This window comes from Callithrix jacchus, chromosome 1 (assembly GCF_049354715.1).
Source record: "Callithrix jacchus isolate 240 chromosome 1, calJac240_pri, whole genome shotgun sequence".
Classification (NCBI taxonomy): domain Eukaryota; kingdom Metazoa; phylum Chordata; class Mammalia; order Primates; family Cebidae; genus Callithrix; species Callithrix jacchus.
Genome location: NC_133502.1, coordinates 111,340,409 through 111,368,267, shown reverse-complemented (window position 1 = coordinate 111,368,267; position 27,859 = coordinate 111,340,409). Strand labels below are relative to the sequence as shown.

The 27,859-nt window shown below is 43.6% G+C and overlaps 1 protein-coding gene and 2 pseudogenes across 2 annotated transcripts in view; 2 read left to right on the top strand and 1 right to left on the bottom strand.

Moving 5' to 3' along the window:
- RCL1 (RNA terminal phosphate cyclase like 1) overlaps positions 1 to 15,128 on the bottom strand; it is a 63,417-nt gene extending 48,289 nt beyond the window's left edge. For both annotated transcript variants that reach the window (XM_002742905.7, XM_035305124.3), the window contains exon 1: positions 14,840 to 15,128. In XM_002742905.7, the coding sequence (XP_002742951.1) occupies positions 14,840 to 14,975 (136 nt within the window). In that variant the 5' untranslated portion in view covers positions 14,976 to 15,128. The remainder of the gene's footprint in view (positions 1 to 14,839) is intronic.
- Positions 5,510 to 5,792, top strand: LOC118154625 (small nuclear ribonucleoprotein E pseudogene; annotated as a pseudogene).
- An 11,489-nt stretch (positions 15,129 to 26,617) lies between the features above and the next one.
- On the top strand, positions 26,618 to 27,218 carry LOC100408329 (small ribosomal subunit protein uS7 pseudogene; annotated as a pseudogene).
- Positions 27,219 to 27,859: the final 641 nt, after the last annotated feature.

The window sequence follows — 27,859 nt, the reverse complement described above, 5'->3', positions numbered from 1 at the left end:
ATACATTGGAAGAAAGTAATCCCTCTCTACACCTATTTCACTAGAGCATTTCTTCCACCCTAAAAAACTACTAGACAGTGGCTCACATATATAATCCCAGCACTTTGGGAGGTCAAGGCAAGTGGATCACTTGAGCTCAGGAGTTCCAAGACCAGCCTGGGCAAGATGGTGAAACCCTGTTTCTATGAAAAATACAAAAACTAGCCAGGAGTAGCGGTGATGCCTATAGTTCCAGCCACGTGGGAGGATTGCTTAAGCCCAAGAGGCAGAGGCTACAATGAACAGAGATCACATCATTGCACTCCAGCCTGGATGAAAGAGGGAGACCCTGTCTTAAAAAAAGAGGGAGATCCTGTCTTAAAAAAATAAAAACATACTAGACACATTATATAATAAAAGGGTCAGTGTTAATACTAAGAGTCAATATAGCATTGAGAGGATGTAGCAATCCAAAATGTATCAAACAACAAAGCTGTAAAATACCCAAAGAAAAACAGATATAAATGAATGAGAAAGACAAATCCACAATTATTATCAGAGACCCCTCTCTCAATAATCAAAAGAACTAGACAGAAAAATCAGCAAGGACAAAATAGAACTCAGCACCACCATGAACCTATAAAATCTAATCAACATTTATAGAGCACTCTACCCAATAAGAGAATATATATTTGTTCTAAGTGTCAATAGCAGAAAATATCCAAACACATGGAAACTAAACAACACACTTATAAATGACCTATTGGTCAAAGAATAAGTTTCAAAGGAAATAAAAATTACATTGAACTAAATGAAAATTAAAATACACCAAAATTTATTGGATAAAATAAGGCAATGTTGAGACAAAAATGTAATTGCTTTAAATGCATGTGCTAGGAAACAGAAAAAGTTCCCAATAATCTAAGCTCCACCTCAAACACTTAGAAAAAGAGCAAAATAAACTCAAAACAAGTGAAGGAAGGAAATAATAAAAAGCATAAATAAATAAAATTGAAAACAGAAAAGCAAGAGAGAAAAATCAGTAAAACAAAGAATGGGTCTTTAACGAGATCAATAAAACTGACAAACCTCTAACAAGACTGACCAAAAAGGCAAGGACACACACATACACACACACACACACACACACACACACCCCACACCACACACAATTAGCAACTTCAGGAATGAAACAGGAGGTATCACTACAGATCCTGCAGACATCAAATGGATAATAAGGAAATACTGTAAACTCTACATTTATTAATTCAGCAAGTTAGATGAAATGGGCCACTTCTTCAAAAAACACAAACTACCACCACTTATACATACAAAACAGATCACTTGAATAGCCCTATAAATATTCAGGAAATGAAATACATAATCTAAAAACTCCCAAAAGAGAAATCTCTAGGCCCATATGGTTTCACTGTAAAATTCTGCCAAACATTTAAAGAATTAAAAACAATTCTACACAATCTCTTTCAGAAAACAGGAAATTTTTCAACTGATTTTAAACTAGTGCTACCCTGATACCAAAACAGACCAAAGCAGTACAAAAAAAGAAAACTACAGACCAATATTGCTCATGAACATATAAACAAAAATCCTTAATAAAATATTAGTGAATAAAATTCAGCAATATATATATTTTAAAAAGATCAAGTAGAATCTATTCTAGGAATGCAAGGCTGATTCAATATTTAAATGTCAATCAAGGCAATGCACCATATTTATAGGCTGAAGAAGAAAAATCACATGGTCACATCAATTGGCACAGAAAAGCACTGTACGAAATACAACACTCACTCATTGTTTAAAAAAAAAACTTAGAAAAATTGTAATAAGATTACTTTCTCAACTTGATTTTTTATATCTACGTAAAATATATAGCTTTACCCCTAAGTTAGGGAACGAGGTAAGGATGCTCCCTCTCACCCATTTTACTTAATATAGTGCTAGAAATTCTAGCCAGTGTAATAAGGCAGAAGGAAATAAAAGGCATACATATCAAAATGAAGAAATCAAACTGTTACTATTTGTAGACAACATTACTAGCTACATAGAAAATAAATTCCAGGCCTGGCACAGTAGCTAACGCCTATAATCCCAGCACTTTGGGAGGCCGAGGTGGGTGGATCACAAGGTCAAGAGATTGAGACCATCCTGGTCAACAAAGTGAAACCCCATCTCTACTAAATATACAAAAATTAGCTGGGCATGGTGGTACATGCCTGTAATCCCAGCTACTCAGGAGGCTGAGGCAGGAGAATTGCCTGAACCCAGGAGGCAGAGGTTGCGGTGAGCCGAGATCGCACCATTGCACTCCAGTCTGGGTAACAACAGCGAAACTCAGTCTCAAAAAAAATAAAATAATAAAATAAAATAAATTCCAAGGAAATGACAAGGAATAAACCTCTTAAATAAATTCAGCAATGTTGGAAGATACACTCATACACGCACGCACACACACACACACACACACATCCACACACACCCTCAATGGTATTTCCATATACTAATAATGAACATAGAAACCAAAATTTAAACTATTATACCCTTTACAATTGCTCCCTCCTAAAAAAATAACATGTTTACAAATAATTTTAACAAAACATGTGCTGGACTTAAATGCTGAAAACTACATAATAGCAGCAAAAGAAATAAAGACTAAGTTCCCCAGGCTGAGAGGGCAAGCACAGCTGCTGGCCTCTGGGGAGCAAAGGCAGTGGTGGGCAGCAGCAGGCAGTCACAGCACCAAGTCTAGCCAAATGCCCCTCCCATCTCTCCTCCACCCACCCTGCACCACCTGCAAGCCCGCAGCTCCACTCCACCACTGCAAGTCTTACCTGACCATCTACCTGCCCACTGTCCCGGTGCCCATAATATGGCGGAACTGATGAGTCAAAGAGAGAGCAGCCTGGCCACTTGACCTACTTACCCTGCTGTCTATTTCTGTAAGAGTTTACTTTTCTAACAACCTTTGTATATACAACTTTTTATTAAAGCTGTCTCCAATTAACATTTGATCCTAAGAAGGATTTCTGGAAATTTGGGGGTTTTTGGTTTTGGCTTTTCTTTCTTCTTCTCTTTAAAGACAGGCTGGAAGACCCAGGCTGGAATACAGAGGCACGATCACGGCTCACTGTAACCTGGAACTCCTAGGCTCAAGTGATCCTTCTGCTTCAGCTTCCCCAAGTAGCTGGGACTATAGGCGCAGGCCACCTCACCAGGCAAGGTTTTTGGTTTTTGTTTGTTTCTTTGCTTTGTTCGTTTTTTGTTGAGACGGGGGTCTCACCACATTGTCCAGGCTGGAGGCTTCATTTCTAAGTCATTTTATTCCCTCCTTGTTGGCTTTAGGATTTCAGATACCCCTGCTGCTTTAGGTTACCAGAAGGCCTTCTGGGCCCCACCTTAATGAGGCAGCTACCTAGTAAGTCTGACATGGCTGTCTGTCAGTGGCCCCGCTCCAGTCTCTCTCTGTGTTACATCCCGCCCAACAGGAAGCAAAAGACACTGCATTCGGCAGTGGGAGGTACTCTCCATGTAACGCGACTTCCCCTGGTGCTTCTCAGCCACCCCTATGACCTGGTGAAAGACTTGGGAGAGCAGCTTGAGTCCCTCATCTTTCAGTTGTAGCAATCCCACACTCCTATCCTAGGGGGTCAGGGAGGAGTTCCATGACCTCCTGGACAGGGACTTCATCCTTTCCAGTTTGCTGTCCCAGTAGAAGTCAGTAGGCGCCACCGTGTCCTTCCTGGCGTCAACCAATCGTCCTCCCCACCGAGCAGCAGCCCCATCAGCGCCGGCCACTGTCCACTTTGGCTATCCATGCAGGCCAGGGGCATCCAGGCGTGGGACTGAGCAGCAGTGGCCTCCTTTACAGCCGGCCAGGAGTTTGGACCCCTCCCACAGCTCCCTTCAACCTGGAGGACTTCAACAACGTGAGCCTCCTGTGTGGCTTCATTGCCGGACTCCCACACCCAGAATTTAACCCCTATACACTCCACCGCAGCCAGCAGGCTGAGGGACAAGTTCCATGTGGACAGCCTCGCTGAGGGCCTCTGGGAGGAAGTTCGGCAGCTCACTGGTCTTCAGCATTACCAAAGGCAGCCCTGGCAGTACTCACCCAGCAGTGGAGGCACCTTACAGCCACAGGCTCTGTGTGGCTGGCCCATGGAGGCCCACCTGGGCACAGGGCCCCCTCTCAGCAGGGCCCAAAAGCAAATTCCCCTCAGGCAACAGCTCCCCAACAGGACTATTTCCACCCTGGGTCCCTGCTGAGCAGCAGGATCTGTCACCCTGTGCTGCTGCTCCTCCTCTGGAAGCAGCACTCAGCCCAACTTCCCACTCTTCCTGCCTGACCAGATGCAGCCACAGGTCCCGCTGCTCCATTACCAAGAGCTCATAGCACCCTGTTCCTGCATCCCTGAGGAGCACAAGCCAAAAAGGACCACTACCCACACTTGCAATTACACAGGCAGTGGCAAAACCTACACAGAGGGCGCTCGCCTCAAGACACACCTGCAAACCTACACAGATGAGAAACCTTACCACAGGGAATGGGATGTCCATGAGTGGAAATCTGTCTTCTCAGATGAACTGACCAGGCACTACCACCAACACACAGGGAACAGCCCATTCCAGTACCAGAAGTGCAACCCTGCATTTTCCAGGTCAGACCACTCTGCCTTCCACACGACGCACTTTTAAATCACAAACAGTGGATATGACCCACACCTCCAGAAGAGAATTCAGTAGCTTTACCTTTGACACTGTCTCTCCAATGAGAGGAGGAGCCCACCTAGGAAGCACTTCAATCATGGTTAAGTGCCCAACTGAGTCAACTTGTGAATGAATCATCAGAAAAAATTAGGCTACAGTAAGTAATCAAGTGTGGTATACTGGCTGGCAGCGGTGGCTCACGCCTGTAATCCCAGCACTTTGACAGGCTGAGACAGGTAGATTACTTAAGATCAGGAGTTCGAGACCAGTCTGGCCAACATGATGAAACCCTGTCTCTACAAAAGGACCAAAAATAAAAGTCAGGCATGATGGTGCACGCCTGTAATCCCAGCTGCTTAAGAGTCTGAGGCAGGAGAATTGCTTGAACTTGGGAGGTGGAAGTTGCAATGAGCCACTCCATCCTGAACAACAGAGTGAGACCCCGTCTCAAAAATAAACAAACAAACAAGACTGTGTGGTATTGGCAAGAAACAGACACATAGATCAATGGAACAGAACAGAGAACCGGGAAGGAGAGCCACACAATATGCTCAACTGACTTTGTACAAAAGTACAAAAGCAATTACATGGAAAAAAAGATGGCCATTTCAACAAATTATGCTTGGGCAACTGGCTCTCCATAGGAAAAAAAAAAATCTGAACCCAAGTCTTGCACCCAAAGCACAGCAAAGAGTTCTTAGACTTAACACCAAAAGCACTGCCACAAAAAAAAACTTGATAAATTCTACATCATTATTCCAGAAACTGCTCTCAGACGCAGCGTGCAGAAATGCTCTTTGTGAAATTCCACCATGGCATACCATGGCCAGGGCCAGAAAGTACAGAAGGTTATGGTGCAGCCCATCAACCTCATCTTCAGATACTTATAAAATGATTTTGATGAGTATATGAACCTAATATTAGATGATGCAGAAGAGATTCATTCTAAAACAAAGTCAAGAAAACAACTGGGTCAGATCATGCTAAAAGGAGATAATATTACTCTGCTACAAAGTGTCTCCAACTAGAAATGATCAATGAGGTGAGAAATTGTTGAGAAGGATACATTTTGATTTTAGATGTCCTTTGTCCAGTATCAACATTTATTCATAGTTTTGATTACCCTTATTACAAGATGTCAATAAATGCTATGAGATTGTTTGTATTAAAAAAAAAAATTCTACATCATTAAAATTAAAATTATTTTCCCCTGCAAACAACCACATTAAGATGATAAAAAGACAAGCTACACAGCGGGAGAAAATATTAGCAAACAACAAATCTGCCAGAGGACTAGCATATTTAAAGTACTCTCAAAAGCAACAGTAGAGGCCAGGCACAGTGGCTCACAATTGTAATACCAGCACCTTGGAAAGCTGAGGCAGAAAGATGGCTTGAGGCCACGAGTTCAAGACCAGCCTAGACAAGACAGCGAGACTCCTATCTCTACAAAAAATTTAAAAGCTTGCCAGGCGTGATGGCATGTGCCTCTAGTCTCAGCTACTTGGGAGAGTGAGATGAAAAAATTGCTTATACCCAGAAGGCTGAGGCTATAGTGAGCCATGATCATGTCACTGCACTCAAGACTGGATGAGAGGCCGAGCGCAGTAGCTCACGCCTGTAATCCCAGCACTTTGGGAGGCCGAGGCGGGTGGATCACAAGGTCAAGAGATTGAGACCATCCTGGTCAACATGGTGAAACCCCATCTCTACTCAAAATACAAAAAATTAGCTGGGCATGGTGCTGCGTGCCTGTAATCCCAGCTACTCAGGAGGCTGAGGCAGGAGAATTGCCTGAACCCAGGGGGTGGAGGTTGCGGTGAGCTGAGATCACGCCATTGCACTCCAGCCTGGGTAACAAGAGCCAAACTCTGTCTCAAAAAAAAAAAAAGACTGGATGAGAAAGCAAGACCTTGCTTCAACAACAACAACAAAGTTAATACAAGCAATCCTATTTGAAATGGACAAAAGACTTGGAAAAACATTTCACTGAAGACATCATTAGTCATTTGGAATATGCAATTTGAGACCACCCTGGGGCATCACAATATACCTATCAGAATGAATAAAATTAAAAGTAGTATCAACCCCAAATGCCAATGAGGTGCAGAGAAAATGAATCCCTCGTCCACTACAAATAGGAATAAAAAATGGTACATCCACGTCCGGCAGTTGGCTCACACTTGTAATCCCAGCAGTTTGGCAGACCAAGCCAGGCAGATCACTTGAGGTCAGGAGTTGAAGACCAGCCTGGCCAACATAGTGAAACCCTGTGTCTACCAAAAATATAATAAATTAGCTGGGTGTGGTGATGTGTGCCTGTAATCATAGTTACTTGAGAGTCTGAGGCAGGAGAATCACTTGAATTAGGGAGGCAGAGGTTGCTGTGAGCCAGGATCAAGCCACTGCACTCCAGCCTGGGTGACAGAATGAGACTCCATCTCAAAAAAAAAAAAAAAAAGGTTCATTCACACTGGAAAACGGGGCAGCAATCTCTTAAAAATATCTTAAAAACTAAACATGCAACAGCCATACAACTCTGCAAGAGGACTCCTGGGCATTTATTCCAGAGAAAAGAAGACTACATTCACATAAACAAGTTAAAAAATTAAAATAAAAAACCTGGCTAGGTGCAGTGGTGCATGCCTGTAATCCCAGCACTTTGGGAGGCTGAAGTGCGTGGATCACCTGAGGTCAGGAGCTCAAGACTAGCCTAGCCAACATGGTGAAACCCTGTCTCTACTAAAAATACAAAAATTAGCCAGGCATGGTAGTGGGTGCCTGTAATCCCAACTACTTAGGAGGCTAAGGCAGGAGAATTGGTTGAACCCGGGATGGGGAGGTTGCAGTGAGCCAAGATCATGCCACTGCACTCCAGCCTGGGCAACAGAGAGAGACACCAAACAAACAAACAAACAAAACCTGTGCACAAAGGTTTACAGCAGCCTTATTCAAGATAGCCAAAAATAACCCAGGTGTTTTTCAACAGGTAAATAAAAAACTTGTGACATTTTCATACCATGAACTACTACTCAGCAATAAGAGGGAACAAACTTGATAAAAACATCTTGGATAAATCTCCAGAGAACCATGCTGAATGAAAAAGAAAAGCCAATCCTTATTGACTCTAGATAACCTCAGGCTAATCACACACCTCCGCATAGTGGCAACGACCCATTCAAACATCTACCATATCAACTTTTGATGGCAGTCACTCTGCCTCCTATGGTGACCATGGGTGACAGGAATGAGGGTTTGATTCAGGAGTGAGAGCCTGAGAAATGGCTACCACATCAAAGGAAGGCAGCAAGCATACAAATTACCCACTCCCAAATCAGGAAGTGGTGACAAAAAATAATGCAGGACTCACTCAAGGCCCTTTGAGTTTTTTTCTTTTTTAAAAAAAATTTTTAATTTATAAGATAAAATTTAAGAAAAAAGAAAATAGCCAATCCAAAGGTTACATACTATATCATTCCATTTATGGAGCATTCTTCAAATTACAAAATTACAGAGATCAAAGAACAGATTAGTGGCTGACAAGGGTTAAAGAAGAAGTGGGGGAAGGAGGAAACTAGTTGTGGCTACAAAAGAGCAACAAACATGAGGAATCCCTGAAGTGGCAGAAATGTTCTGTATCTTCACTGTATCAATGTCAGTATCCTAGTTCTAACATCGTACTGTAGTTTTTCCCTATATCACCATTGAGGGGAACTGGATAAAGTACAGACAGGATCTTTCTGCATTATTTATACAACTGCATGTGAATCTATAATTATCTCAAAATAAAAAGTTTTTTTTTTTTTTTTGAGACAGAGTTTCGCTGTTGTTACCCAGGCTGCAGTGTAATGGCACGATCTCGGCTCACCACAACCTCCGCCTTCTGGGTTCAAGCAATTCTCCTGTCTCAGCCTCCCGAGTAGCTGGGACTATAGGCGCACCACCATGCCCAGCTAATTTTTGTATTTTTAGTAGAGATGGGGTTTCACTTCATCGACCAGGATGGTCTCGATCTCTTGACCTTGTGATCCACCCACCTCGGCCTCCCAAAGTGCTGGGATTATTGGCGTGAGCCACTGCGCCTGGCCAACAGTTTGGTTTTTTTAAAAAAATGGTAGAAGTTCCATCTGAAGTAGCATTTTTGGCCAGGCATTACGGGTCATGCTTGTAATCTCAGCACTTTAGGGCAGGGAGGCAGAAGGATCACTGGAGGCCAGGAGTTTGAGATCAGTCTGATCAACACAGTGAGACCCCATCTCTATGAAAAAGAAAAAGGAAGAGAGGGAGAGGGAGAGGAATGGGGTGGGGGAAGGTTAGAAAGGAGGGAGAGAGGGAGAGAGAGAAAGAGCATTTATACAACAGCTTCCAAACAACACAATACTGTATCTGAAAACTGGTCGTTAGAATTCTTGACATTTGTCTTAAAAAAAAAAAAAAAAGAAGAAGAAATTAGTCTTATTTTGGGGAGCCAAAAATCATCACTTGGAAGCACACTTTGTCATAAGAGGCAAAAAAGGGCACATTCCTAATCAACAGGGCATATTAAATCTACAGTTAGTAGCACAGTTATCTGTCACTCCCCAAAACCTGTTATCCATCAAGAATTCTGAGTCCTAAACTAGGCTGAAATAAAATACAGGTACATCCTCCTTTCAAAAGATCCATTTTAGGAACAACCAGATTTATTCCCAAAACAATGCACTGGTGTACCAAAACATGTTTTACCTTTCAAAGGACCTCTTTGTAGCATGCTTCCTCAGCACATTTTAAAGGAACCTTCTAATTAAAACTCCACTTAGCTCTTCTTTTTCAGAATCTCATCAGTCTAAGCCATGTGTATCACTCCACCATGGGACCAAGTAACTCAGTTTCACAAGGGAAGACACTGAGGCTTAGTTACATGACCTGCTCAGGATCCTGTCTCCTAACTCCTACACCAACACTCTTGTTCAAGTCCATTATTTCTGCTATTCCAACTTTAAACAACTACTCTAGTGGGATTCTCTTCCATTTAGACCTTATACTATACAGAGACTGTTAAACCGAACCCTGCAGGACATAGGCCTCATGAAATCCAGAGACAGAGGCACTTTGGACAGCTGCTTTAAAATACTGGTGAGGAACACCCAGGTCCATCATGCTGAAATGGGAGAGAAGAACAGGCCCTTCAGGCAGGAGCTGGCCACATTCTCTTTCTAGCTCTGTCCCTCAGTGGACGTTTGCCTTCACCAACTACCTTACCTATGTGTTGGCTTTTTTACCTTCAGTAAAACACCAGCAACAACAAAAAATATTTACTTCCTCTTCAATTAAAGAAGGAGTACAACGAGATGATGTAACTGTTCACGTTCCTCAAAAATGAAGCATAAATTATACATGTGGCTGGACAATCGTAACAACCATCCCAGGACCATCCTTCTTTGGGGTTCGTAGTCTTTTCAGTATTTACCACCCCTCTGCAATGGAAGTGGGCAGTTTTAAGAGATTCACTGATTTGCCTGAAGTCACAGAGTTTGACCTGTGTCTCATCTGTTTCTAAATCCTTGTGTAGTCTTCTGGGTGTCACCTGCTGCTATTCCTAATCATTAGGAATTCTTTAGGGAATACAGGGAAAGAAAAGACTAAATTTCTAAAGTCAAGTAGGCCAGGGTTTTTCTACATCAGCAATACTGGCATTTTAAATAGAATAATTATTTGTTGCAGGGGGCTGTCCTGTAGGATATTTAGCAGCATCCTGGGATTCTAACCACTAGAGGCCAGTAGCATTCCCCTCTGCCAACCTGGGACAACGAAAAATGTCTCCAAATGCTGCTAGATGTCCCCTAAGGAACATAAGGGCCCGTGGTTGAAAACCAGTGTGCTTTACATGTAACATACAAATATGTGGTAACGGAATCACCTATGAGGAAAACTTTAGAGAAGGCGTAATTCTCCTCAAATATCTGAAAAATTTCCACATAAAAACAAGAATGGATTTGGCATACCAGGAAGCAGACCTATACCCAGTGGGTTGAAGGTACATAATAATAAAATCAGCTAACATTTATGCTTCCTATGTGCCAGGTACTGTTCGGTACACTTTGCAGTATTATTTTATTTAGTCCTCACAATAACCCTGAGAGGTCAGTAGTACTGGCTCCACTTTACAGGTGAAAAAACTGAGGCTCAGAAGTGGTAAAAGAATTTGCCCAAGGACTAAGAGCTAAGAGCGCAAGGCAGAACTCGTACTCAGACCAAGGTCCAATACTGAGCCCACGCTCTCAACTTGCCAAGTATTATGACCATAACAAATTAAGGATTTTACCTCAGTAAAATAAAGAAAACAAAGAACTTTTTGACTTAAAAACTGTTTCTTTCATAAGGAGATTTCTCAAAGAACTAAAAACAGAACTACCATATGACCCAGCAATTCCATTACTGGGTATCTACCCAAGGAAAAGACATCATTATACAAAAAAGACATCTGTACATGTATGCTTATTGCAGCACTATTTACAATACCAAAGTGATGAAACTAACCTAAGTGTCCACCAATGGTTGATTGGATAAAGAAAATATGATATATATACACCATGGAACACTACACAGCCAGAAAATAAGAATGAAATCACACTGGGCATGGTGATTCATGGGAGGCGGAGGCAGGTGCACTGCTTGAGTCCAGGAGTTCAAGACCAGCCTGGGCAACATAGACAAGAATCCATGTCTACGAAAAAATGTTTAAAAATCATCCAGGTGCTGCAGTACACATCTACAGTCCCAGGAACTCGGGAAGCTGAGGTGAGAAGATCACCTGAGCTCAGAGGTTGAGGCTGTAGAAAAGAAAGAGAAAGAAAGAAAGAAAAAGAAAAAGAGAGAGCACATGTATACAACAGCTTCCAAACAATATAATACTGTATCTGAAAATTGGTCATTAGGATTCTTGGTGTTTGTCTCTTTAGTGACATACTAAAAAGTATGTAGTGAGACACAGTCCCAAAAAAAAAAAAAAGAATGAAATAATATCCTTTGCAGAAACATGAAACATGGAGTTGGAGGCCATTATCCTAAGCAAACTAATTCAGAAACAGAAAATCAAATACTGCATGTTCTTATTTATAAGCGGGAGCTTACACATGGACATAAACATGGAAATAACAAACACTGGGGACTGGAAAAGGAGGAAGATTGAGGGAGGTTGAAAAACTACCTATTGGGTAATGGGTACGCTAGAAGCCCAGTCCCCACCAGTATGCAATATATCCATGTTGCAAACATGCACATACACCTGATTCTAAAGTAAATTTAAAAAAAAACAAAAAAACAAAAAAATGTTTATGTAGCAAGCAATGATTTCCGCAGCCACCACCTCAATCCTATCTGTCCAGATCAAAAACGCCTGCCTTCATAACTTTCAGGGAAGTCTCTGCTCTGAACTCCACTGAGCCCCTGTACAACACTGAATCCTTCCTATTTCAAGTTACTCAAACTTACTAACTTCCTACTTAGATGCTTCCATGAGAGCAGGGGCAATCAGCTTCTCACATATATACTCCCTCATAAAGCCCTGCACATACTAGGGCTCAATAAACACTTTCTGAATAAATGTTCCTGAGGCAGAAAGCCTCCAGTACCACCTCTACCCTCCAAAGCCCACATGAGAGATGTTTAGCCAAGCACCTTTAAGAGATGTGATTCTTGTATTTGAGCTGAAGATCTATTGGATATGCTCTGACTTTTTTTCCAACTCTGAGAATCTGAGTCAGGAAAAGGCAGAAAGGGACAGATGAGAGGCAATATAGCCTGCTGGCTACATCTTCTATCAAGCTACCAAGGACTCCTTTGACTATGATCAGAAACCATGTGTCAGGGACTACATCTACTTATGTGCATATGTATATGTACATACTTACATATACACGTATACATATACACATATACACGTATATCTGCAAATGCATATCTATCAGCTCCCTCTGTAAGAAATTAAGCAGACAGGCGAGGCACGGTAGCTCACGCCTGTAATCACAGCACTTTGGGAGGCCAAGGCAGGCAGATCACTTGAGGTTAGGAGTTTGATACCAGCCTGGCCAACATGGTGAAACGCTGTCTCTACTAAAAATACAAAAATTAGCTAGGCATGAAGGCAGGCACTTGTAATCCCAACTACTCCAGAGGCTGAGGCAGGAGAATTGCTTGAACTCAGAAGGCAGAGGTTGCAGTCAGCAGAGATCGCACCTCTGCACTCCAACCTTACAGAGTGAGACTCTGCCTCAAAAAAAAAAAAAATCCGGAAAGAAATTAAGCAGACAAACAGCTACAAGGTTTCTGAGGCCCTGAAGCCAGCACAGGATGTACAAAAAATTAAGAGTCTCTTTCTTCCCCTGGTATATGAACCAGGTAAGGCAAATAATGCTCTACGGTCATGCTCCTTATAATATACCAGCACACCTACTGCCAACCAGTTCTACATCCCATAGGTATCAGCGTCTGACACCCTTTCAAGAAAGTGCCAAGGAGCCAAGCCCTGTTCCTGGAAGAAATGGTAGCTCATATGTGTCAGATGCTTTGAGAAGATGCTCACAGACAGTGGAGGGAGAGAAGCACCAGCATCTTTTGGAACAATAAATATTAAATTGGAGTCCACCTGTCAAGAGAAAAATCCCTAAATAGAACTAGATTTCTTTTAGAAAGCCCAGGTTTCCAGGTTATACTTCCATTTCTCTTTAAGAGAAAGAAAAAAAAAAACAGTTATGCCTACTGTTTATAGAAAACAGAAGCCCATCTTATTACCATATCCAGATAGTACCAAGTTCTCTGAGCTAACCTGGAGGTAAAGTGGATGGAGAGCTGGCTGAGAATGCCACAGAGCAATCAAGCACTTTGCCCAAGGGTCAAACTAAGTGGAACAGTAGTTGACTGAAAACTCATGGCATAAACCATTGTGGTCTCTCTCCAACTTTCTTAGTGTTTCTGAGCAGGAGAGAAAGGCCAGGAACCACCAACACAAGTTCTTCCTACCATCACTATGTTCCTCACCACCGTACCTGGAATATTCTGGTTCTTTCCTTCCTAACCTTCTAACTCCATCGATGGCATGGCATCTTCTGCCCATTATGAGCAACCAATCACCACCCAAGAGAGGCAGAGACCTAACTATCCAAACAAAATGCATTCAGACAGATGATAAAACATGAACCAGCACAAAATGAAACACATCAGCACCACCCAGGAAGCTCCCAAGACCAACCACAATCACTCCTTCAATTTACAGACAGGTTTTTCCCTTTTCTCCTATTTACTCTCCTAACTTGGGATAACCACCAGTCAGAAGTTTTAAAATGCATGTATCTCGTTCTAGGGGGCTAGGTGTAAACCAGGGCCAACTGGAAACCCGCGCCATTTAAGCGATGTGGGTTTAAATGGGACCTATTATTTTGTTAAGGTACCTTTGTAGAGCAAAAAGTGGGCTTGGAAGCCTGCAGTTTAGCGCTTGTCGCCAATCCTTTTCTAAAGTCAAGACAATTAGGCCCATGACTGTTAAAAATCTATCTCAAAGCTCTTGTCCTGCGCACATCACAGTCACGCCTGAAAACAAACACAGAATTTTAAAATGTATTTATCCACACCCAAGGACAAGTGTGAGGGCAGCCGAGAAATCATGGCGACAGAAACAGCCGGTGTCCAAGGGGGCAGCTGCTTCTGAGAACCTGTTTTGAGACAGGGCTGAGAACCAACCCAAGGTACTTTTCTCTCCCAATGTCTCTCCCTCGGTTCATTCACCATATTTCGGTCCGACAAACTGTTTTTCTCCTTTGAGGGATTTATGGGGAGGGCAAGAGGGACTGAAGGGAAGCGAGGGGGCGACGCCAGGGATTTGTTGCCACACGTAAAGCCGGAAAACGTGCAGATGTTTACTACCAGCGCCCTGGAGACGCCAAGCGCAGCGCACAGCTCAGCGCTCCCCTCGGGCCCCGACCCCGCCTTCCCCACCGTTCGTGCGCTTTTGGCTTTGGAGGCGACGCGCCACCTGCCTTCCCCGAAGCGCTCGCGGGACACAGAGCACCTCAGCCAACGCCGCGCGGGCCCCCAGGACATCAGCTCTGTCTCCCCTCAGCCCCCGCGCCCACGCCGCGCGCCGCCCACTCCAAGTTACCTCGAAGGCCCGGGTTGTCGTCTCTGGCCCGAATCTTTCGGATTTTGACTGGGCGCCCGCTTAGGGTAGACAGGACTAGACGTTGGCGCAAGAAGTTGCACCCAGCGTAGCTGAGGGAGTGCGCCTGAGTCGCCATGTGCGCTCCCTCCGCAGAGAAGTGGGCAGCCCGAGAACGGCGACTTCGGACGGACGCGGGACTCGTGACCCCGGCAGTGGTGGTGGCGGCGACACCGACGGCGGCGGCCCGGGCTGCCTCCCACAGCCCAGACGCGTCCACGTGGTTTGGAACAGGAAGACGGAGAGACCAGACACCGGGTCAGAGGGGAGCGGGGCGGAGCCAGTGGCCACTTCCCCGCCTCCCCGCCAGGCCGGGGCGGCCTCTGCTCCGGGCCGCGCCGCTATTGGCCCGCGCAGGATCAGGGCGGTGCCCGCGCCGCACCTCCATTGGCTCGCGCTGAAGCTGGGCGGTGCCCAAGCCGCGCTGCCGTTGGTCTGTATAGGAGCTAGGCGGTGCCCGGGCCCTGGCAACAGCGCGCGGCTGGAGTAGACGTGTGAGGGTGGCCCGGGAACCCCGGCGCGGGAATTGCCAGTTGGGGCAGTCTCCTATGGTTACCTCCTGGCGTGGTAGCAAGGGGAGATGGCGGACCGATACTGATACCTACGACGTGCTGGATTCTTAGCATCACTACGGCAATTACTGGGGTGAAGATGCTCTTATCTACCCCACTTCTTGCTTAACTATGAGAGAAAACAAGGTTGGCGCTTTACCGTATCGCAGGGATGCTGCTCAGCGCACTGCCGGCGCAGTCCCCCAGCTCCACGCTGTAACCTTGCAAGGCAGAGCCTTCCTGTCTTACTCGTGGAGAAAGGCTTGAGGAATATTGCAAAGCTTACAGTGGCAGCCTGTACTGAGACACGAATCCTCCGACAGCAGGCCTTTGCTTATTTTATTAAAAGACACCTCTTTGCTCCTTTCTCAGGGGTCCCTTCGTTTATCGTCACTGTGTTTCATGCCTAGTCAGGTCCTCCTACCTCTCATGCCTCAAGATAGATAGTTGTAATAACTTCACACACACACACACACACACACACTTTTCCCTCTTTCCCGTTCTCCTCCAATCCTGCACAAGAAAATGTTACCAAACGTTGGATTATTTTACTTCCCTACTCAAAAACCTTCTAAAATTTACAGTTAATTAACAAAGGACTACACAAGTAGGAGTACAATGTCATAGTAACGTGGGTTTGTAACCATTCTTGGATAACACTTACCAGACCATGAGTTCCAGAATGCCTCGGGGTGCGCGTGGGGAAGGGAGGCGGATATGATAGTGTCTGAAAGCGGTGGGAGCTTGAGTAAGATAAAAAGGATGTAGCTAGCCTTATGTAAACAACAGTGCGCTATAAAGTGGCAGTTTAGTAGAGATGTAGGCAGAATTTAATAGAATCTCTGAAGTCCATTGAGGGAGGTGAGTAATCCATTTATATTAATGCCGTGTCTGGAGATTGCCTTTTAGGGAGCTAACATTGGTAGTGTAGGGAGTGTTGGAAAAGGTCCAGGATCCCTGAGGGCCTCTCCTGAATGTGGGGGTTGTGAAAGCAAGAAGAGAGGCTATCACGCCCGGAATGGATCTTTTGCATATCATCTCATTTAAATATGCAACAACTTTAAGAAAACTGTTATCCTCTGTAACAGACCCTGTCAGTGCCCTGTTCATATCTTTTCGGCCATCACTATTTTCAGTCCAAGCCTCCTTAATTTTCTTCCACCAGCAACTATATCTCTGCATGAAGCTTTTTTCCACCTGCAGGCAGGGAACTCAGCAGGCCAACAGTAATGGGAAATTAATGCCCCTCAAAGTCTTCAACTAATTACTGACTGGAGTTGATATACAAATACTTATAAATACCCCAGCTCCCTTAACCCTTGGATGAGAAATCTCTGCGATATCAATTCTACAGTGTTGTCCTCAAGGAGTCTTAAGCTTTAGTTGCCCACAGTGGTCACTTGCTTAAGTACATTTTACCAGCTTCTTTCCTTTGCCTGTATCACTTCCCAGCACCCTTCTGATATGTCCTGGAATTTGCTCCCAAAGAAACTACTTGAATTCACATTATTTTAGGGTCTTCTGGACAACCCCAAACTAAATCATGACTTAAAATTTGAGAACTGAGGTTCAGAAAGAATAAATGACCTGCTTAAAATGACTATTAGCTGGTAAATGGCAGAACCAGAATAAAAAAACTAATTCTCACCTGCGCGGTGGCTCACACCTATGATCCCAACACTTTGGGAGGCGGAGGTAGGCAAATCACCTGAGGTCAGGAAATCTGAGGTTGGGAGCTGGAGATCAGCCAGGCCAAAATAGGGAAATCCTGTCTCTACTAAAAATACAAAAATTAACCTGGTGTGGTGGCACATGCCTGTGATCCCAGCTACTTTGGCACATGCCTGTAATCCCAGCTACTTGGGAGCCCGAGACACAAGAATTACTTGAACCTGGGAGGTGGAGGTTGCAGTGAGCCAAGAACACGCTACACTTCAGACTTCAGCCTGGGCAACAGAATGAGACTCTCTCAAAGTAACAACCAAAACTCTCTCTCTCTCTTTCCCCCCCTCCCCCAACACTCCCCACCCCCTTATATTGAAGTTTCAATCTGGTTCTATCACATAGAGAGCACTAGCTGTTCCTGCTGACAACCAGCATCAACCACCAGTCAGGGTAATGAGCAGGCATTCAGATGATTCCAGTCCCCAGCCAGCCTCTGACCATTCTTTGGAGCCATCCTAATTGATGACATGTGGAGCACAGATGAGCTGTCCCCACTGAGCCCTTCCCAAATTGCATATCCATAAACTAAATAAATAATTGTTACTTTTGAAGCTCTGAGTTTGGGAGTGGTTTGTTGCATAGTAATAAATAACTGAAACAGACTCAGTGTGGTGCTTTTGTATTGTTTCAACTTAGGTAAACTGTAACTACATATTCCTGAATTCCCTTCCCTGCATAATTCTGGGTTAGCAAGCCACAAGAAACATCTTGCATAAGATTATTGAAGGCCTGTTGAGAGTAAGGCTCTATGCTAAGGGCTTTACCTATACACAATCTCATTTGGTCCTCACACCGATCAACTCAAAAGTTAGATAATAAATCAATAGAGATTTATGATACAATCTCTCTACTTTTGTTTATATTTGAAATTGTTCATGATAGATTTTTTTGTTCATTATAAATTTTCATATAATTTTTACACTAAATGATAAATTGTATATACTTGCTTTGTAATTGCTTTCGCAAATACTTCCATGTTAATAAAGACAAAAGTCTATTTGACTCAGCCACAAGGCATTGTATCTAAGGGCCAGAGTAGAAATGAATTATTCTCAGTCCACAGAGAAAGTTGCTCAAGACCACACTGCCACCCACCCTGCTATCTCATCATCTCCTTTGTTCAAACCATCATAGGCACAAGGTCTTTTTTCCACCTCGGTTTGAAACTAATGCTTACACTGTTCCAGCTTTAGGATGAATTTCTGTGTTCAGTGCTCTTCCCCTGGGCCACCACGATAACTAGTCACAGCTACATTTTTACATACATGCCCTTTAATAATGTGTTTATCTGGCAGCCTCTCTAACAACACTGTATGAGCCAGTGAGAGCAGGGACTGTGTCCTATCATTTAGAGCAGAAACAGCATCTTACAATTGTATCCCCAATACTTACCACCTAGTAGGAGTTCAATAAAAGTGTGACTAGAATTGATTACTTCATGAATTAATTGAAAAACACATGGCTGGCCGGGCGCGGTGGCTCAAGCCTGTGATCCCAGCACTTTGGGAGGCTGAGGCAGGTGGATCACGAGGTCAACAGATCGAGACCATCCTGGTCAACATGGTGAAACCCCGTCTCTACTAAAAATGCAAAAAAAATTAGCTGGGCACGGTGGCGTGTGCCTGTAATCCCAGCCACTCAGGAGGCTGAGGCAGGAGAATTGCCTGAACCCAGGAGGCGGAGGTTGCAGTGAGCCGAGGTCGCGCCATTGCACTCCAGCCTGGGTAACAAGAGCGAAACTCCGTCTCAAAAAAAGAAAAAAAGAAAAACACATGGCTAAGGCTGATCACTGTGGCTCACGCTTGTAATCCCAGCACTTTGGAAGGCACTTGAGGCCAGGAGTTCGAGATCAGCCTGGCCAACATGGTGGAAACCCTGTCTCAACTTAAAATACAAAAAATTAGCTGGGCTTGGTAGCCGGCACCTGTAATCCCAGCTATTCAGGAGGCTGAGACAGGAGAATCACTTGAACCCAGGAGGTGCAGGTTGCAGTGAGCCGAGATAGCACTATTGCACACCAGCCTGGGCAAAAAGGAGGGAAACTCTGTCTCAAGAAAGAAAAAGAAAAGAAAAACACATGGCTAGACTAAATCAGTAAACTCAAGGGTCTAAATCATTGGTTGTCAAACATTACCATGCATCAAAATTGCCTAGAAGGCTCTTTTGTTTCTTTTCTTTTCTTTTTTTTTTTTTTTGAGACAGAATCTTACTCTCACCTATGCTAGAGTGCAGTGGCACGATCTTCCCTCAGTGAAACCTCTGTCTCCTGACTTCAAGTGATTCTCTCGCCTCAGCCTTTCTAGTAGCTGGGACTATAAGCACATGCCACCAGGCTAGGCTAATTTTTTATTTTTACTAGAGACAGGGTTTCACCATGTTGGCCAGGGCTGACTCGAACTCCTCAGCTCAGGCAATCTGCCTACCTCGGCCTCCAAAAGTGCTAGGATTACAGGCATGAGCCACCATGCCCGGCTGAGGGCTTGTTAAAACACAGATCTCTGGGCCTCATTCCCAATTTCCACAGGTTGTCTGGGGTAGAACTTGAGAATTTACATTTCGAACTACTTCCCTGGAGACATTAATGCTTCTGGCCTTAGGACCACACTTTGAGAAGCTTTAAAATTTTAAAAAACAAACAAAAGATCTATGGGATGCTTTCAAGTGTACCAATATACACATAATGGGTATCCCAGGAACAGAAAGAAAGAAGTGGGTAGGGCCAAGAGCAGCAGCTCACACCCGTAATTCTAGCACTTTGGGAGGCCAAGGCAGACATTTCACTTGAGGCCAGGAGTTGGAGACTAGCCAGACCAACATGGCAAAATCTTGTCTCTATTAAAAATAACAAAAATTAGTTGAGCGTGGTGGTACACACATGTAATCCCAGCTAGCTACTCTCAAGGCTGAGGCAGGGGAATCACTCAAACCCAGGAAGTGGAGGTTGCAGTGAGCCCAGATCATGCCACTGTACTCCAGCCTGGGTGACAGAGTAAGACCCTGTCAAAGGAAAGGAAAGGAAATGGGAAGGAAGGGTAAAGGGGGAAGGGTGAAGGGGGTAGGGAGATGGGGGAAAAGGAAGAGGGGGTAGGAAGGGAGGGAGGGAGGGGAAAAAAAGAAAGAAGGAAAGACAATGGGAGAAGATATTTCAGGTAAACAGAAACCAATAGAGAGCTAAAGAGGCTATACTGATAACAGACAAACTAGATTTTAAGACAAACATTGTTACAACAGACAAAACAAAAACGTGTTATATAAAAATTAAAAATCAGCTTGTTAAGAACACAGCGACAAACATATACCACCTACCAATAAAGCCCCAAAATATGTCAAACAAAAACGGGCAAAATTGAAGGGAAAAATAAACAATTGTACACTTGCAATAGCTGGAGACTTCAATGTTCCAATCTTGATAATGAATAAAACAACCAGACAAAAAATAAATAATAAATTAGAAGATTTGAAGGACTTCTATACATCAACACCCAACAGACATATACAAAACACACCACCCAACAACAGCAGAATGAACATGCTTCCCAAGTGTACACAGTGTATTCTCCAGGACAGAGTTGTGTTAGGCCAAAAACATGTCTCAGTAATATTTTTTTTAATTGAAACTATACAGAGTATTGTCTCTGACTGCAGTGGAATTAAAGTAGAAATTAATAACAAAAATCATATGAAAAACTTACAAACAATTGTTCCAAGAAGAAATTACAAGAGAAATTAGAAAATACTTTCAGACAAAGATGAATCAAAATAAAACATAGCAAAACTTATGGATGTAGCAAAAGCAGTGTTCAGAGGAAAATTTATAACTACAAACGCCTACTTTAAAATAGCATAAAGAATATCTCAAGTCAAAAACCTATTATCCTATCTATTTTCACTTCGTCTAATTTTTTTCTTTGTGTGTGTGTGTGTGTGTGTGTGTGTGTGTGTGTGTGTGACAGAGTGCTTGCTCTGTCACCCAGGCTGGAGTACAGTGGAACAATCTCAGCTCACTGCAACCTCTGCCTTTCAGGTTCAAGCAATTCTTCTGCCTCAGCCTCCCAAGTAGCTGGGACTACAGGTATGCACCACCACACCCAGATAATTTTTTTTTAATTTTTAATAGAGACGGGTTTCACCATGTTAGTCAGAATGGTCTCTATCTCCTGACCTTTTGATCCACCCACCTCGGCCTCCCAAAGTATTGGGATTACAGGCATGACCCACCACGCCCAGATTATTTTTTTTTCATTTTTAATTTGTGTGGGTACACAGTAGGTGTGTATATTCATGGGTTACATGAAATATTTTGATGTAGGCATGCAAATTGTAATAATCACATAAGGGTAAATAAAGTATCCTTCACTTCAAGCATTTATTCTTTGTGTTACAAACAATTCAATTATCCTCTTTTACTTATTTTTAAATGTAAAATTAAATAATTTGTGATCATAGTCATTCTATTGTGCTGGTAAATCCTAAGGCATATTCATTCTATTTTTTTGTACCTGTTAACCATCCCCACTTTCTTCTCACTCCTCACTACCCTTCCCAGCCTCTGGTGAACATCCTTCTTCTATCTTCATGAGTTTGATTGTTTTAATTTTTAGCTTCCACAAATAAATGAGACCATGCAAAGTTTGTCTTTCTGTGCCTGGCTTATTTCACTTAATAATCTCCAGTTCCATCCATGTTGTGGTAACTAACAGGATTTCATCTTTTTCGATGTCTGAATAGTACTCTATTGTGTATATGCAGCACATCTCTATTCGTTCATCTGTCAATGGACACTCAGGTTGCCACCAAAGCTTGGCTATTGTGACTAGTTCTGCAACAAACATAGGAGTGCATATATCTTCTTCAATACACTGATTTCTTTTCTTTTGGGTATACACCTGGCAGTGGGATCGCTAAATGGCCTGGTAGTTGTATTTTTAGTTTGTTGAATAACCTCTAAAGTGTTGTCCAGAGCGCATTGTACTAATTTACCTTCCTACCAGCAGTGTATGAGGGTTCCCTTTTTTCCACATTCTCACCAGCATTTATCATTGCCTGGCTTTTGGATAGAAGCCATTCTAACTGGGCTAAGATGGTATCTCATTGCAGTTTTGATTTGCATTTCTCTGATGATCGATTGTGTTGGGCACCATTTGATATACCTGTTTGCTGTTTTTCTTTGTTTGTTTGATGGAGTCTCTGTTGCCTGGGCTGGAGTGCAGTGGCGTGATCTTGGCTCACTACAACCTTGGTCCCCCAGGTTCAAGTGATTCTCCGGCCTTGGCCTTCCAAGTAGCTGTGATTACAGGCACTAGCCATCACGCCCAGCTAATGTTGTATTTTTAATAGAGACAGGGTTTCACCATGTTGGCCAGGCTGGTCTCAAACTCCTGACCTTAAGTGATCTGCCCACCTCCGCCTCCCAAAGTGCTGGGATCACAGGCATGAGCCACCATGCCAGGCCCTTGTTTGCTGTCTTGAGAAATATTTATTCAGATCATTTGCCCATTTTTAATAGAATTATTAGAATTTGTCCTATACAATTGTTTGAGCTCCTTATACATTCTGGTGATTAATTACTTGTCAGATAAACAGTGTAGCTTGCAAATATTTTCTCCCATTCTGGGTTGTCTCTTCACTTTGTTGACTGTTTTCTTTGCTGTGCTGAAGATTTCACTGTGAAGTGATCACATTTGTCCATTTTTGCTTTGGTTGCCTGAGCTTGTGGGGTATTACTCAAGAAATCTTTGCCCACTGTGATGTCCTGGAGAATGTTTTCATGATTTTTTTTTTTGTCTTTTTCCTTTTTCTATTTGCACTTCTCTGATGATCAGTTATGTTGAGCACCTTTTCATATACCTGTTTATTGTCTTGTTTGTTTGTTTTTGAGACAGTCTCTGTTACCCAGGCTGGAGTGCAGTGGCGAGATCTTGGCTCACTGCAGCCTCTGCCTCCTGGGTTCAAGCAATTCTCTAGCTTCAGCCTTCAGAGTAGCTGGGATTACAGGTGCATGTCACCACACCCCACTATTTTTTTTTTTTTTTTTTTTTAGTAGAGAATGGGTTTCAATATATTGGCCAAACTAGTCTCAAACTCCTGGCCTCCAGTGATCTACCACTTCACTCTCCCAAAGTGCTGGGATTACAGATGTGAGTCAATGCACCCATCCTAGATTTAAGCCTTTAATTAATTTTTTTTTGACAGAATCTCACTCTGTCACCCAGACTGGAGTGCAGTGGCATGCTCATGACTCACTGTAGCCTCAACTTCCTGGGTTGTAGCAATCCTCCAACCTTAGCCTCCCCATTAGCTGGGACTACAGGTGCGTACCAACATGCTGAGCTCATTTTTATATTTTGTTATAGAGATGGGGTTTTGCCATGTTACACAGGCTGGTCTCAAACTCTTGAGCTCAAGTGATTGGCCCATCTTGGCCTCACAGGCATGAGGCACCACTCCCAGCCTTTAATCCATTTTTCTTTGATTTTCATAAATGGCAAAAGATAGAGATCTAGTTTCATTCTTTTGCATATGGATATCCAATTTTCTCAGCACCATTTATTGAAGGGACTGTCCTTTCCTAATGTGTGTTCCTGGCAACTTTGTCGAAAATAAGTTTACCATAGATGTGTGGATTTATCTCTGAGTTCTCTGCTCTGTTTTACTGATCTATGTGTCTGTTTTTATGCCAGTACCATTGCCATTTTGGTTACTGTAGCTCTGTAGTGTAATTTGAAGTCAGGTAATGTGATTCCTCCAGTTTTGGGTTTTTTTTTTTTTCTTGCTTAGGACAGCTTTGGCTATTCTGGAATTTTTGTGGTTCCATATAATTTTTTTTTAATTTTTGTAGATAGGTAGTACATGTATACATGAGGAACAGGAGAAGTTTCTTTTTTTTTTTTTTTTTTTTGAGATGGAGTTTTGCTCTTGTTACCCAGGCTGGAGTGCAATGGTGCGATCTCGGCTCACCGCAACCTCCGCCTCCTGGGTTCAGGCAATTCTCCTGCCTCAGCCTCCTGAGCAGCTGGGATTACAGGCATGCGCCACTGTGCCCAGCTAATTTTTTGTATTTTTAGTAGAGACGGGGTTTCACCATGTTGACCAGGATAGTCTCGATCTCTTGACCTCGTGATCCACCCACCTCTGCCTCCCAAAGTGCTGGGATTACAGGCGTGAGCCACCGCGCCCAGCCAGGAGAAGTTTCAATACAGGCATGCAATGTGTAATAATCACATCATGGAGAATAGGGTACTCATCCCCTCAAGCATTTTATTCTTTGTGTTATTATACAAGCAAAACAATTATACTGTTTTAGTTATTTTTAAATGTAAAATTAAATTATTATTGACTATAGTCACCTTGTTGTGCTATCAAATAGCTCTTACTCATTCTATTTTTTTTGTACACATTTATCATTCCTACCTGCCCCCTATTATCCCTACTCTCTCTGTGTTTTCCAGCCTCAGTAATCATCCTTCTACTCTATACTTCCAGGAGTTCAATTGTTTTGATTATTAGCTTCCACAAATAGGTGAGAACATGTGATGTTTGTCTTTCTGTGTCTGGCCTATTTCACTTAACATAGTGATCTCCAGTCTCATCCATGTTGTTGCAAATGACAGGATTTCACTCTTTTTTATGGCTGAATAGTGCTATATTGTGTATATGTGTCACATTTTCTTTCTCTATTCATCTGTTGATGAACACTTGGATTGTTTTCAAATTTTATCTATTGTGAACAGTGCTGCAACAAATATTGGAGGGCAGATATTTCTTTGATATGCTGATTTCCTTTCTTTTGGATATACATGCAGCAGCAGGATTGCTGAATCATATGATAGCTCTATTTTTAGATTTTTGATGCACCTCCAAACTGTTCTCCACAGTGGTTGCACTAATTTATATTCCCACCAACAGTGTACAAGGGTTCCATTTTCTCTACATCCTCACCACCAGTTGTTATTGCCTGTAATTGGATATTAGCCATTTTAACTGGGATGAGATGATATCTCAAAATGGATAGTATGCAAATATATTCTCTCACTCTTTACGTTGTCTCTTCACTTTGTGAATTGTTTCCTTTGCTGTGCAGAAACTTTTTAACTTGATATGACCCCATTTTTGCTTTGATTGCCTGTGCTTGCAGATTACTACTCAAGAAATTTTTGCCCAACCAACTTCCTGGAGATACTCCCCAATGGTTTCTGTAGTCATTTCATAGTTTGAGGTCTTAGATGTGAGTCTTTAATACATTTTTATTTGGCTTTTCTACATGGTGAGAGAAAGCAGTCTAGTTTTACTCTTCTGCATGTTGATATCCAGTTGCCCAGCACCATTTTTTGAAGAGATTTTCTTTTCCCCATTGTATATTCTTGGTGCCTTTATTGAAAGTGAGTTCACTGTAGGATTAATAGGTTTGTTTCTGGGTTCTCTATTCTGTTCCATTGGTCCATGTGTCTGTTTTTATGCAAGTATGCCATTTTGGTTACTATAACTCTGTAGTATAATTAACTTTTAAAATTTTTATTTCTTTTCTTTTCTTTTTGAAACAGAGTTTTGCTCTCTCACCCAGGCTAGAGTGCAGTGGCATGATCTCAGCTCGCTGCAAACTCCACCTCCTGAGTTCAAGCAATTTGAGAATCTTGTTCTCTTTCCTTACTTTCTCCAAAACTAATGGAGTCTCTCTCTCTCTGTGCTGAGTCACCTGGAGTTGCAGGTGTAGTGATGCAAGCACCCACATGGCCACCAGCACTGCTACTGTGCTGGTTCAGACCTGAATCCAGCACAGCACTGGGTCTTACCCAAGACCACCACTATCTGGCTACCACCTATCTTCATTCAAGAGCCTGGACCTCTTTGGTCAGCAAGTGGTAAAGCCAACCAGGCTTATGTCTTTTCCTTCAACATGGTAAGTTCCCCCAGGCCCCAGGTGGGTCCATTGGTGCCATCCCAGGACCAGGGACTAGAGTCAAATACCTTAGCAGTCTACCTGGTGTTCCACTGTACTGTGACTGAGCTGGCACTCAAACCTCAAGATGCACTGCTTCCCACTCTTCCCTCTACTTTCCACAGACAGAGTAGCCTCACCCTGTGGCCACCACAAGCCCATGGGAGTACTGTCATGCTACCACCCATGTTCCCTTAGGGCCCAAGGTCTCTTCAGTCAGCTTGTGGTGAACGCTGCCTGGCCTGGGACTCACCCTTCAGGGAAGTGGGCTCCCCAGTGGTCTAGGACAAGCTCAGAAATGCCATCCAAGAGACCAGTCATGGAATCAGGGAACTCAAGAGCCAGTTTGGTGCTGTAACCCCCCTGTGACTGAGCTGATACCTAAGGTATAAGAAAAAGTTCCCTTTGTGCTTGGTGAATTAGAAGTATATTTAAAAGCTCTTCCTGTCTGTGCCAGGGTGGTATGTGGCCCGTGCCATGCAACAGAGATGCTCAGGCTGTGCCCTTGGGATGACCAAGTGGGAGACAGCAACACCAGAGGTGGCAGAGACCCCCAACATCAGCTCTTTGGGAAGTGGAGCACTGATGATGGGCAGATCAATGACATGTCCCTGCAGGATTACATTTCAGTGAGGAAGTATGCCAAGTACCTGCCTCACAGTGCAGGCCAGTGTGCTGCCAAGCATTTCCACAAAACACAGTGCCCTATCATGGAGCACCTCACTACCTCCATGATGAAGCATGGCCACAACCATGACAAGAAGCCTATGACCATGCACACTGTCAAGCATGCCTTCGAGCTCATCCACCTGCCCAAGAGTGAGAACACTCTTCAAGTCCTGGTGAATGCCATCAACAGTGATCTCTGGGAGGTCTCCACATGCATTGGGCGAGCCAAGACCACGAGATAACATACTGTGGCTGTGTCCCCCCTGCACAGCATGAATCAAGCCATCTGGCTGCTGTGCACAGGCACTTGTGAGGCTTTCTTAACATCAAAACCACACCTGAGTACCTGGAAGGTAAGCTCATCAATGCCACCAAGGGCTCCTCCAACTTCTATGTCATCAAGAAGGATGAGCTAGAGCATGTGGCCAAGTCCAATTACTGATTTCCAGCTGCTGCCCAATAAACTTCTCTGCCCTCTGCCCTTTGGGGTGGCCCCACCAAGGAGGAGGAGGAGGAGGAGGAGGAGGAGGAGGAGGAGGAGGAGGAGGAGGAGGAGGAGGAGGAGGAGATGTGCATTTATCTCAAGCAAATGGAGTTTCTTCCCATAGCCACCACAGCCAGGAGTGTGCTGAGTCTCACCTAAAACCAACAAGTCTTAAAGTTTCACTCAAGGACCATGGTGTACTAAGTATTGCTGCTGGTTATCAGGGCCTAAGGGCTCTTTAGTTAGCATTGCAATGGGTCCTGCCAAAACTGGGTTCTGCCCTTCAAGGCAGTAGGTTCTCTCCTGATTCAGGATATGTCTAGAAATATATTCCAAGGGGACTCAAAAACTCTGACTGTTGCTCTATTCTATTATAGCTGGTATAGTATCGAAGATACAAAACAAAGTCCTCTTTACTCTTCTATATCCTCTCCTCCAGCAGAAGGAAGAGGTATCTTGGAGCTGTGAGCTGTGCACCCTGGGGTTAGGGGAGGGGTGGTGCAAGCACTTTCTTAGCCATCCTGGCTGGTGTCTCAGTAGGTTGCAAGCACCTACAGTCCACTGGCTCTGGGCTCAGTCCTTCCATAGGCATTGCCTAG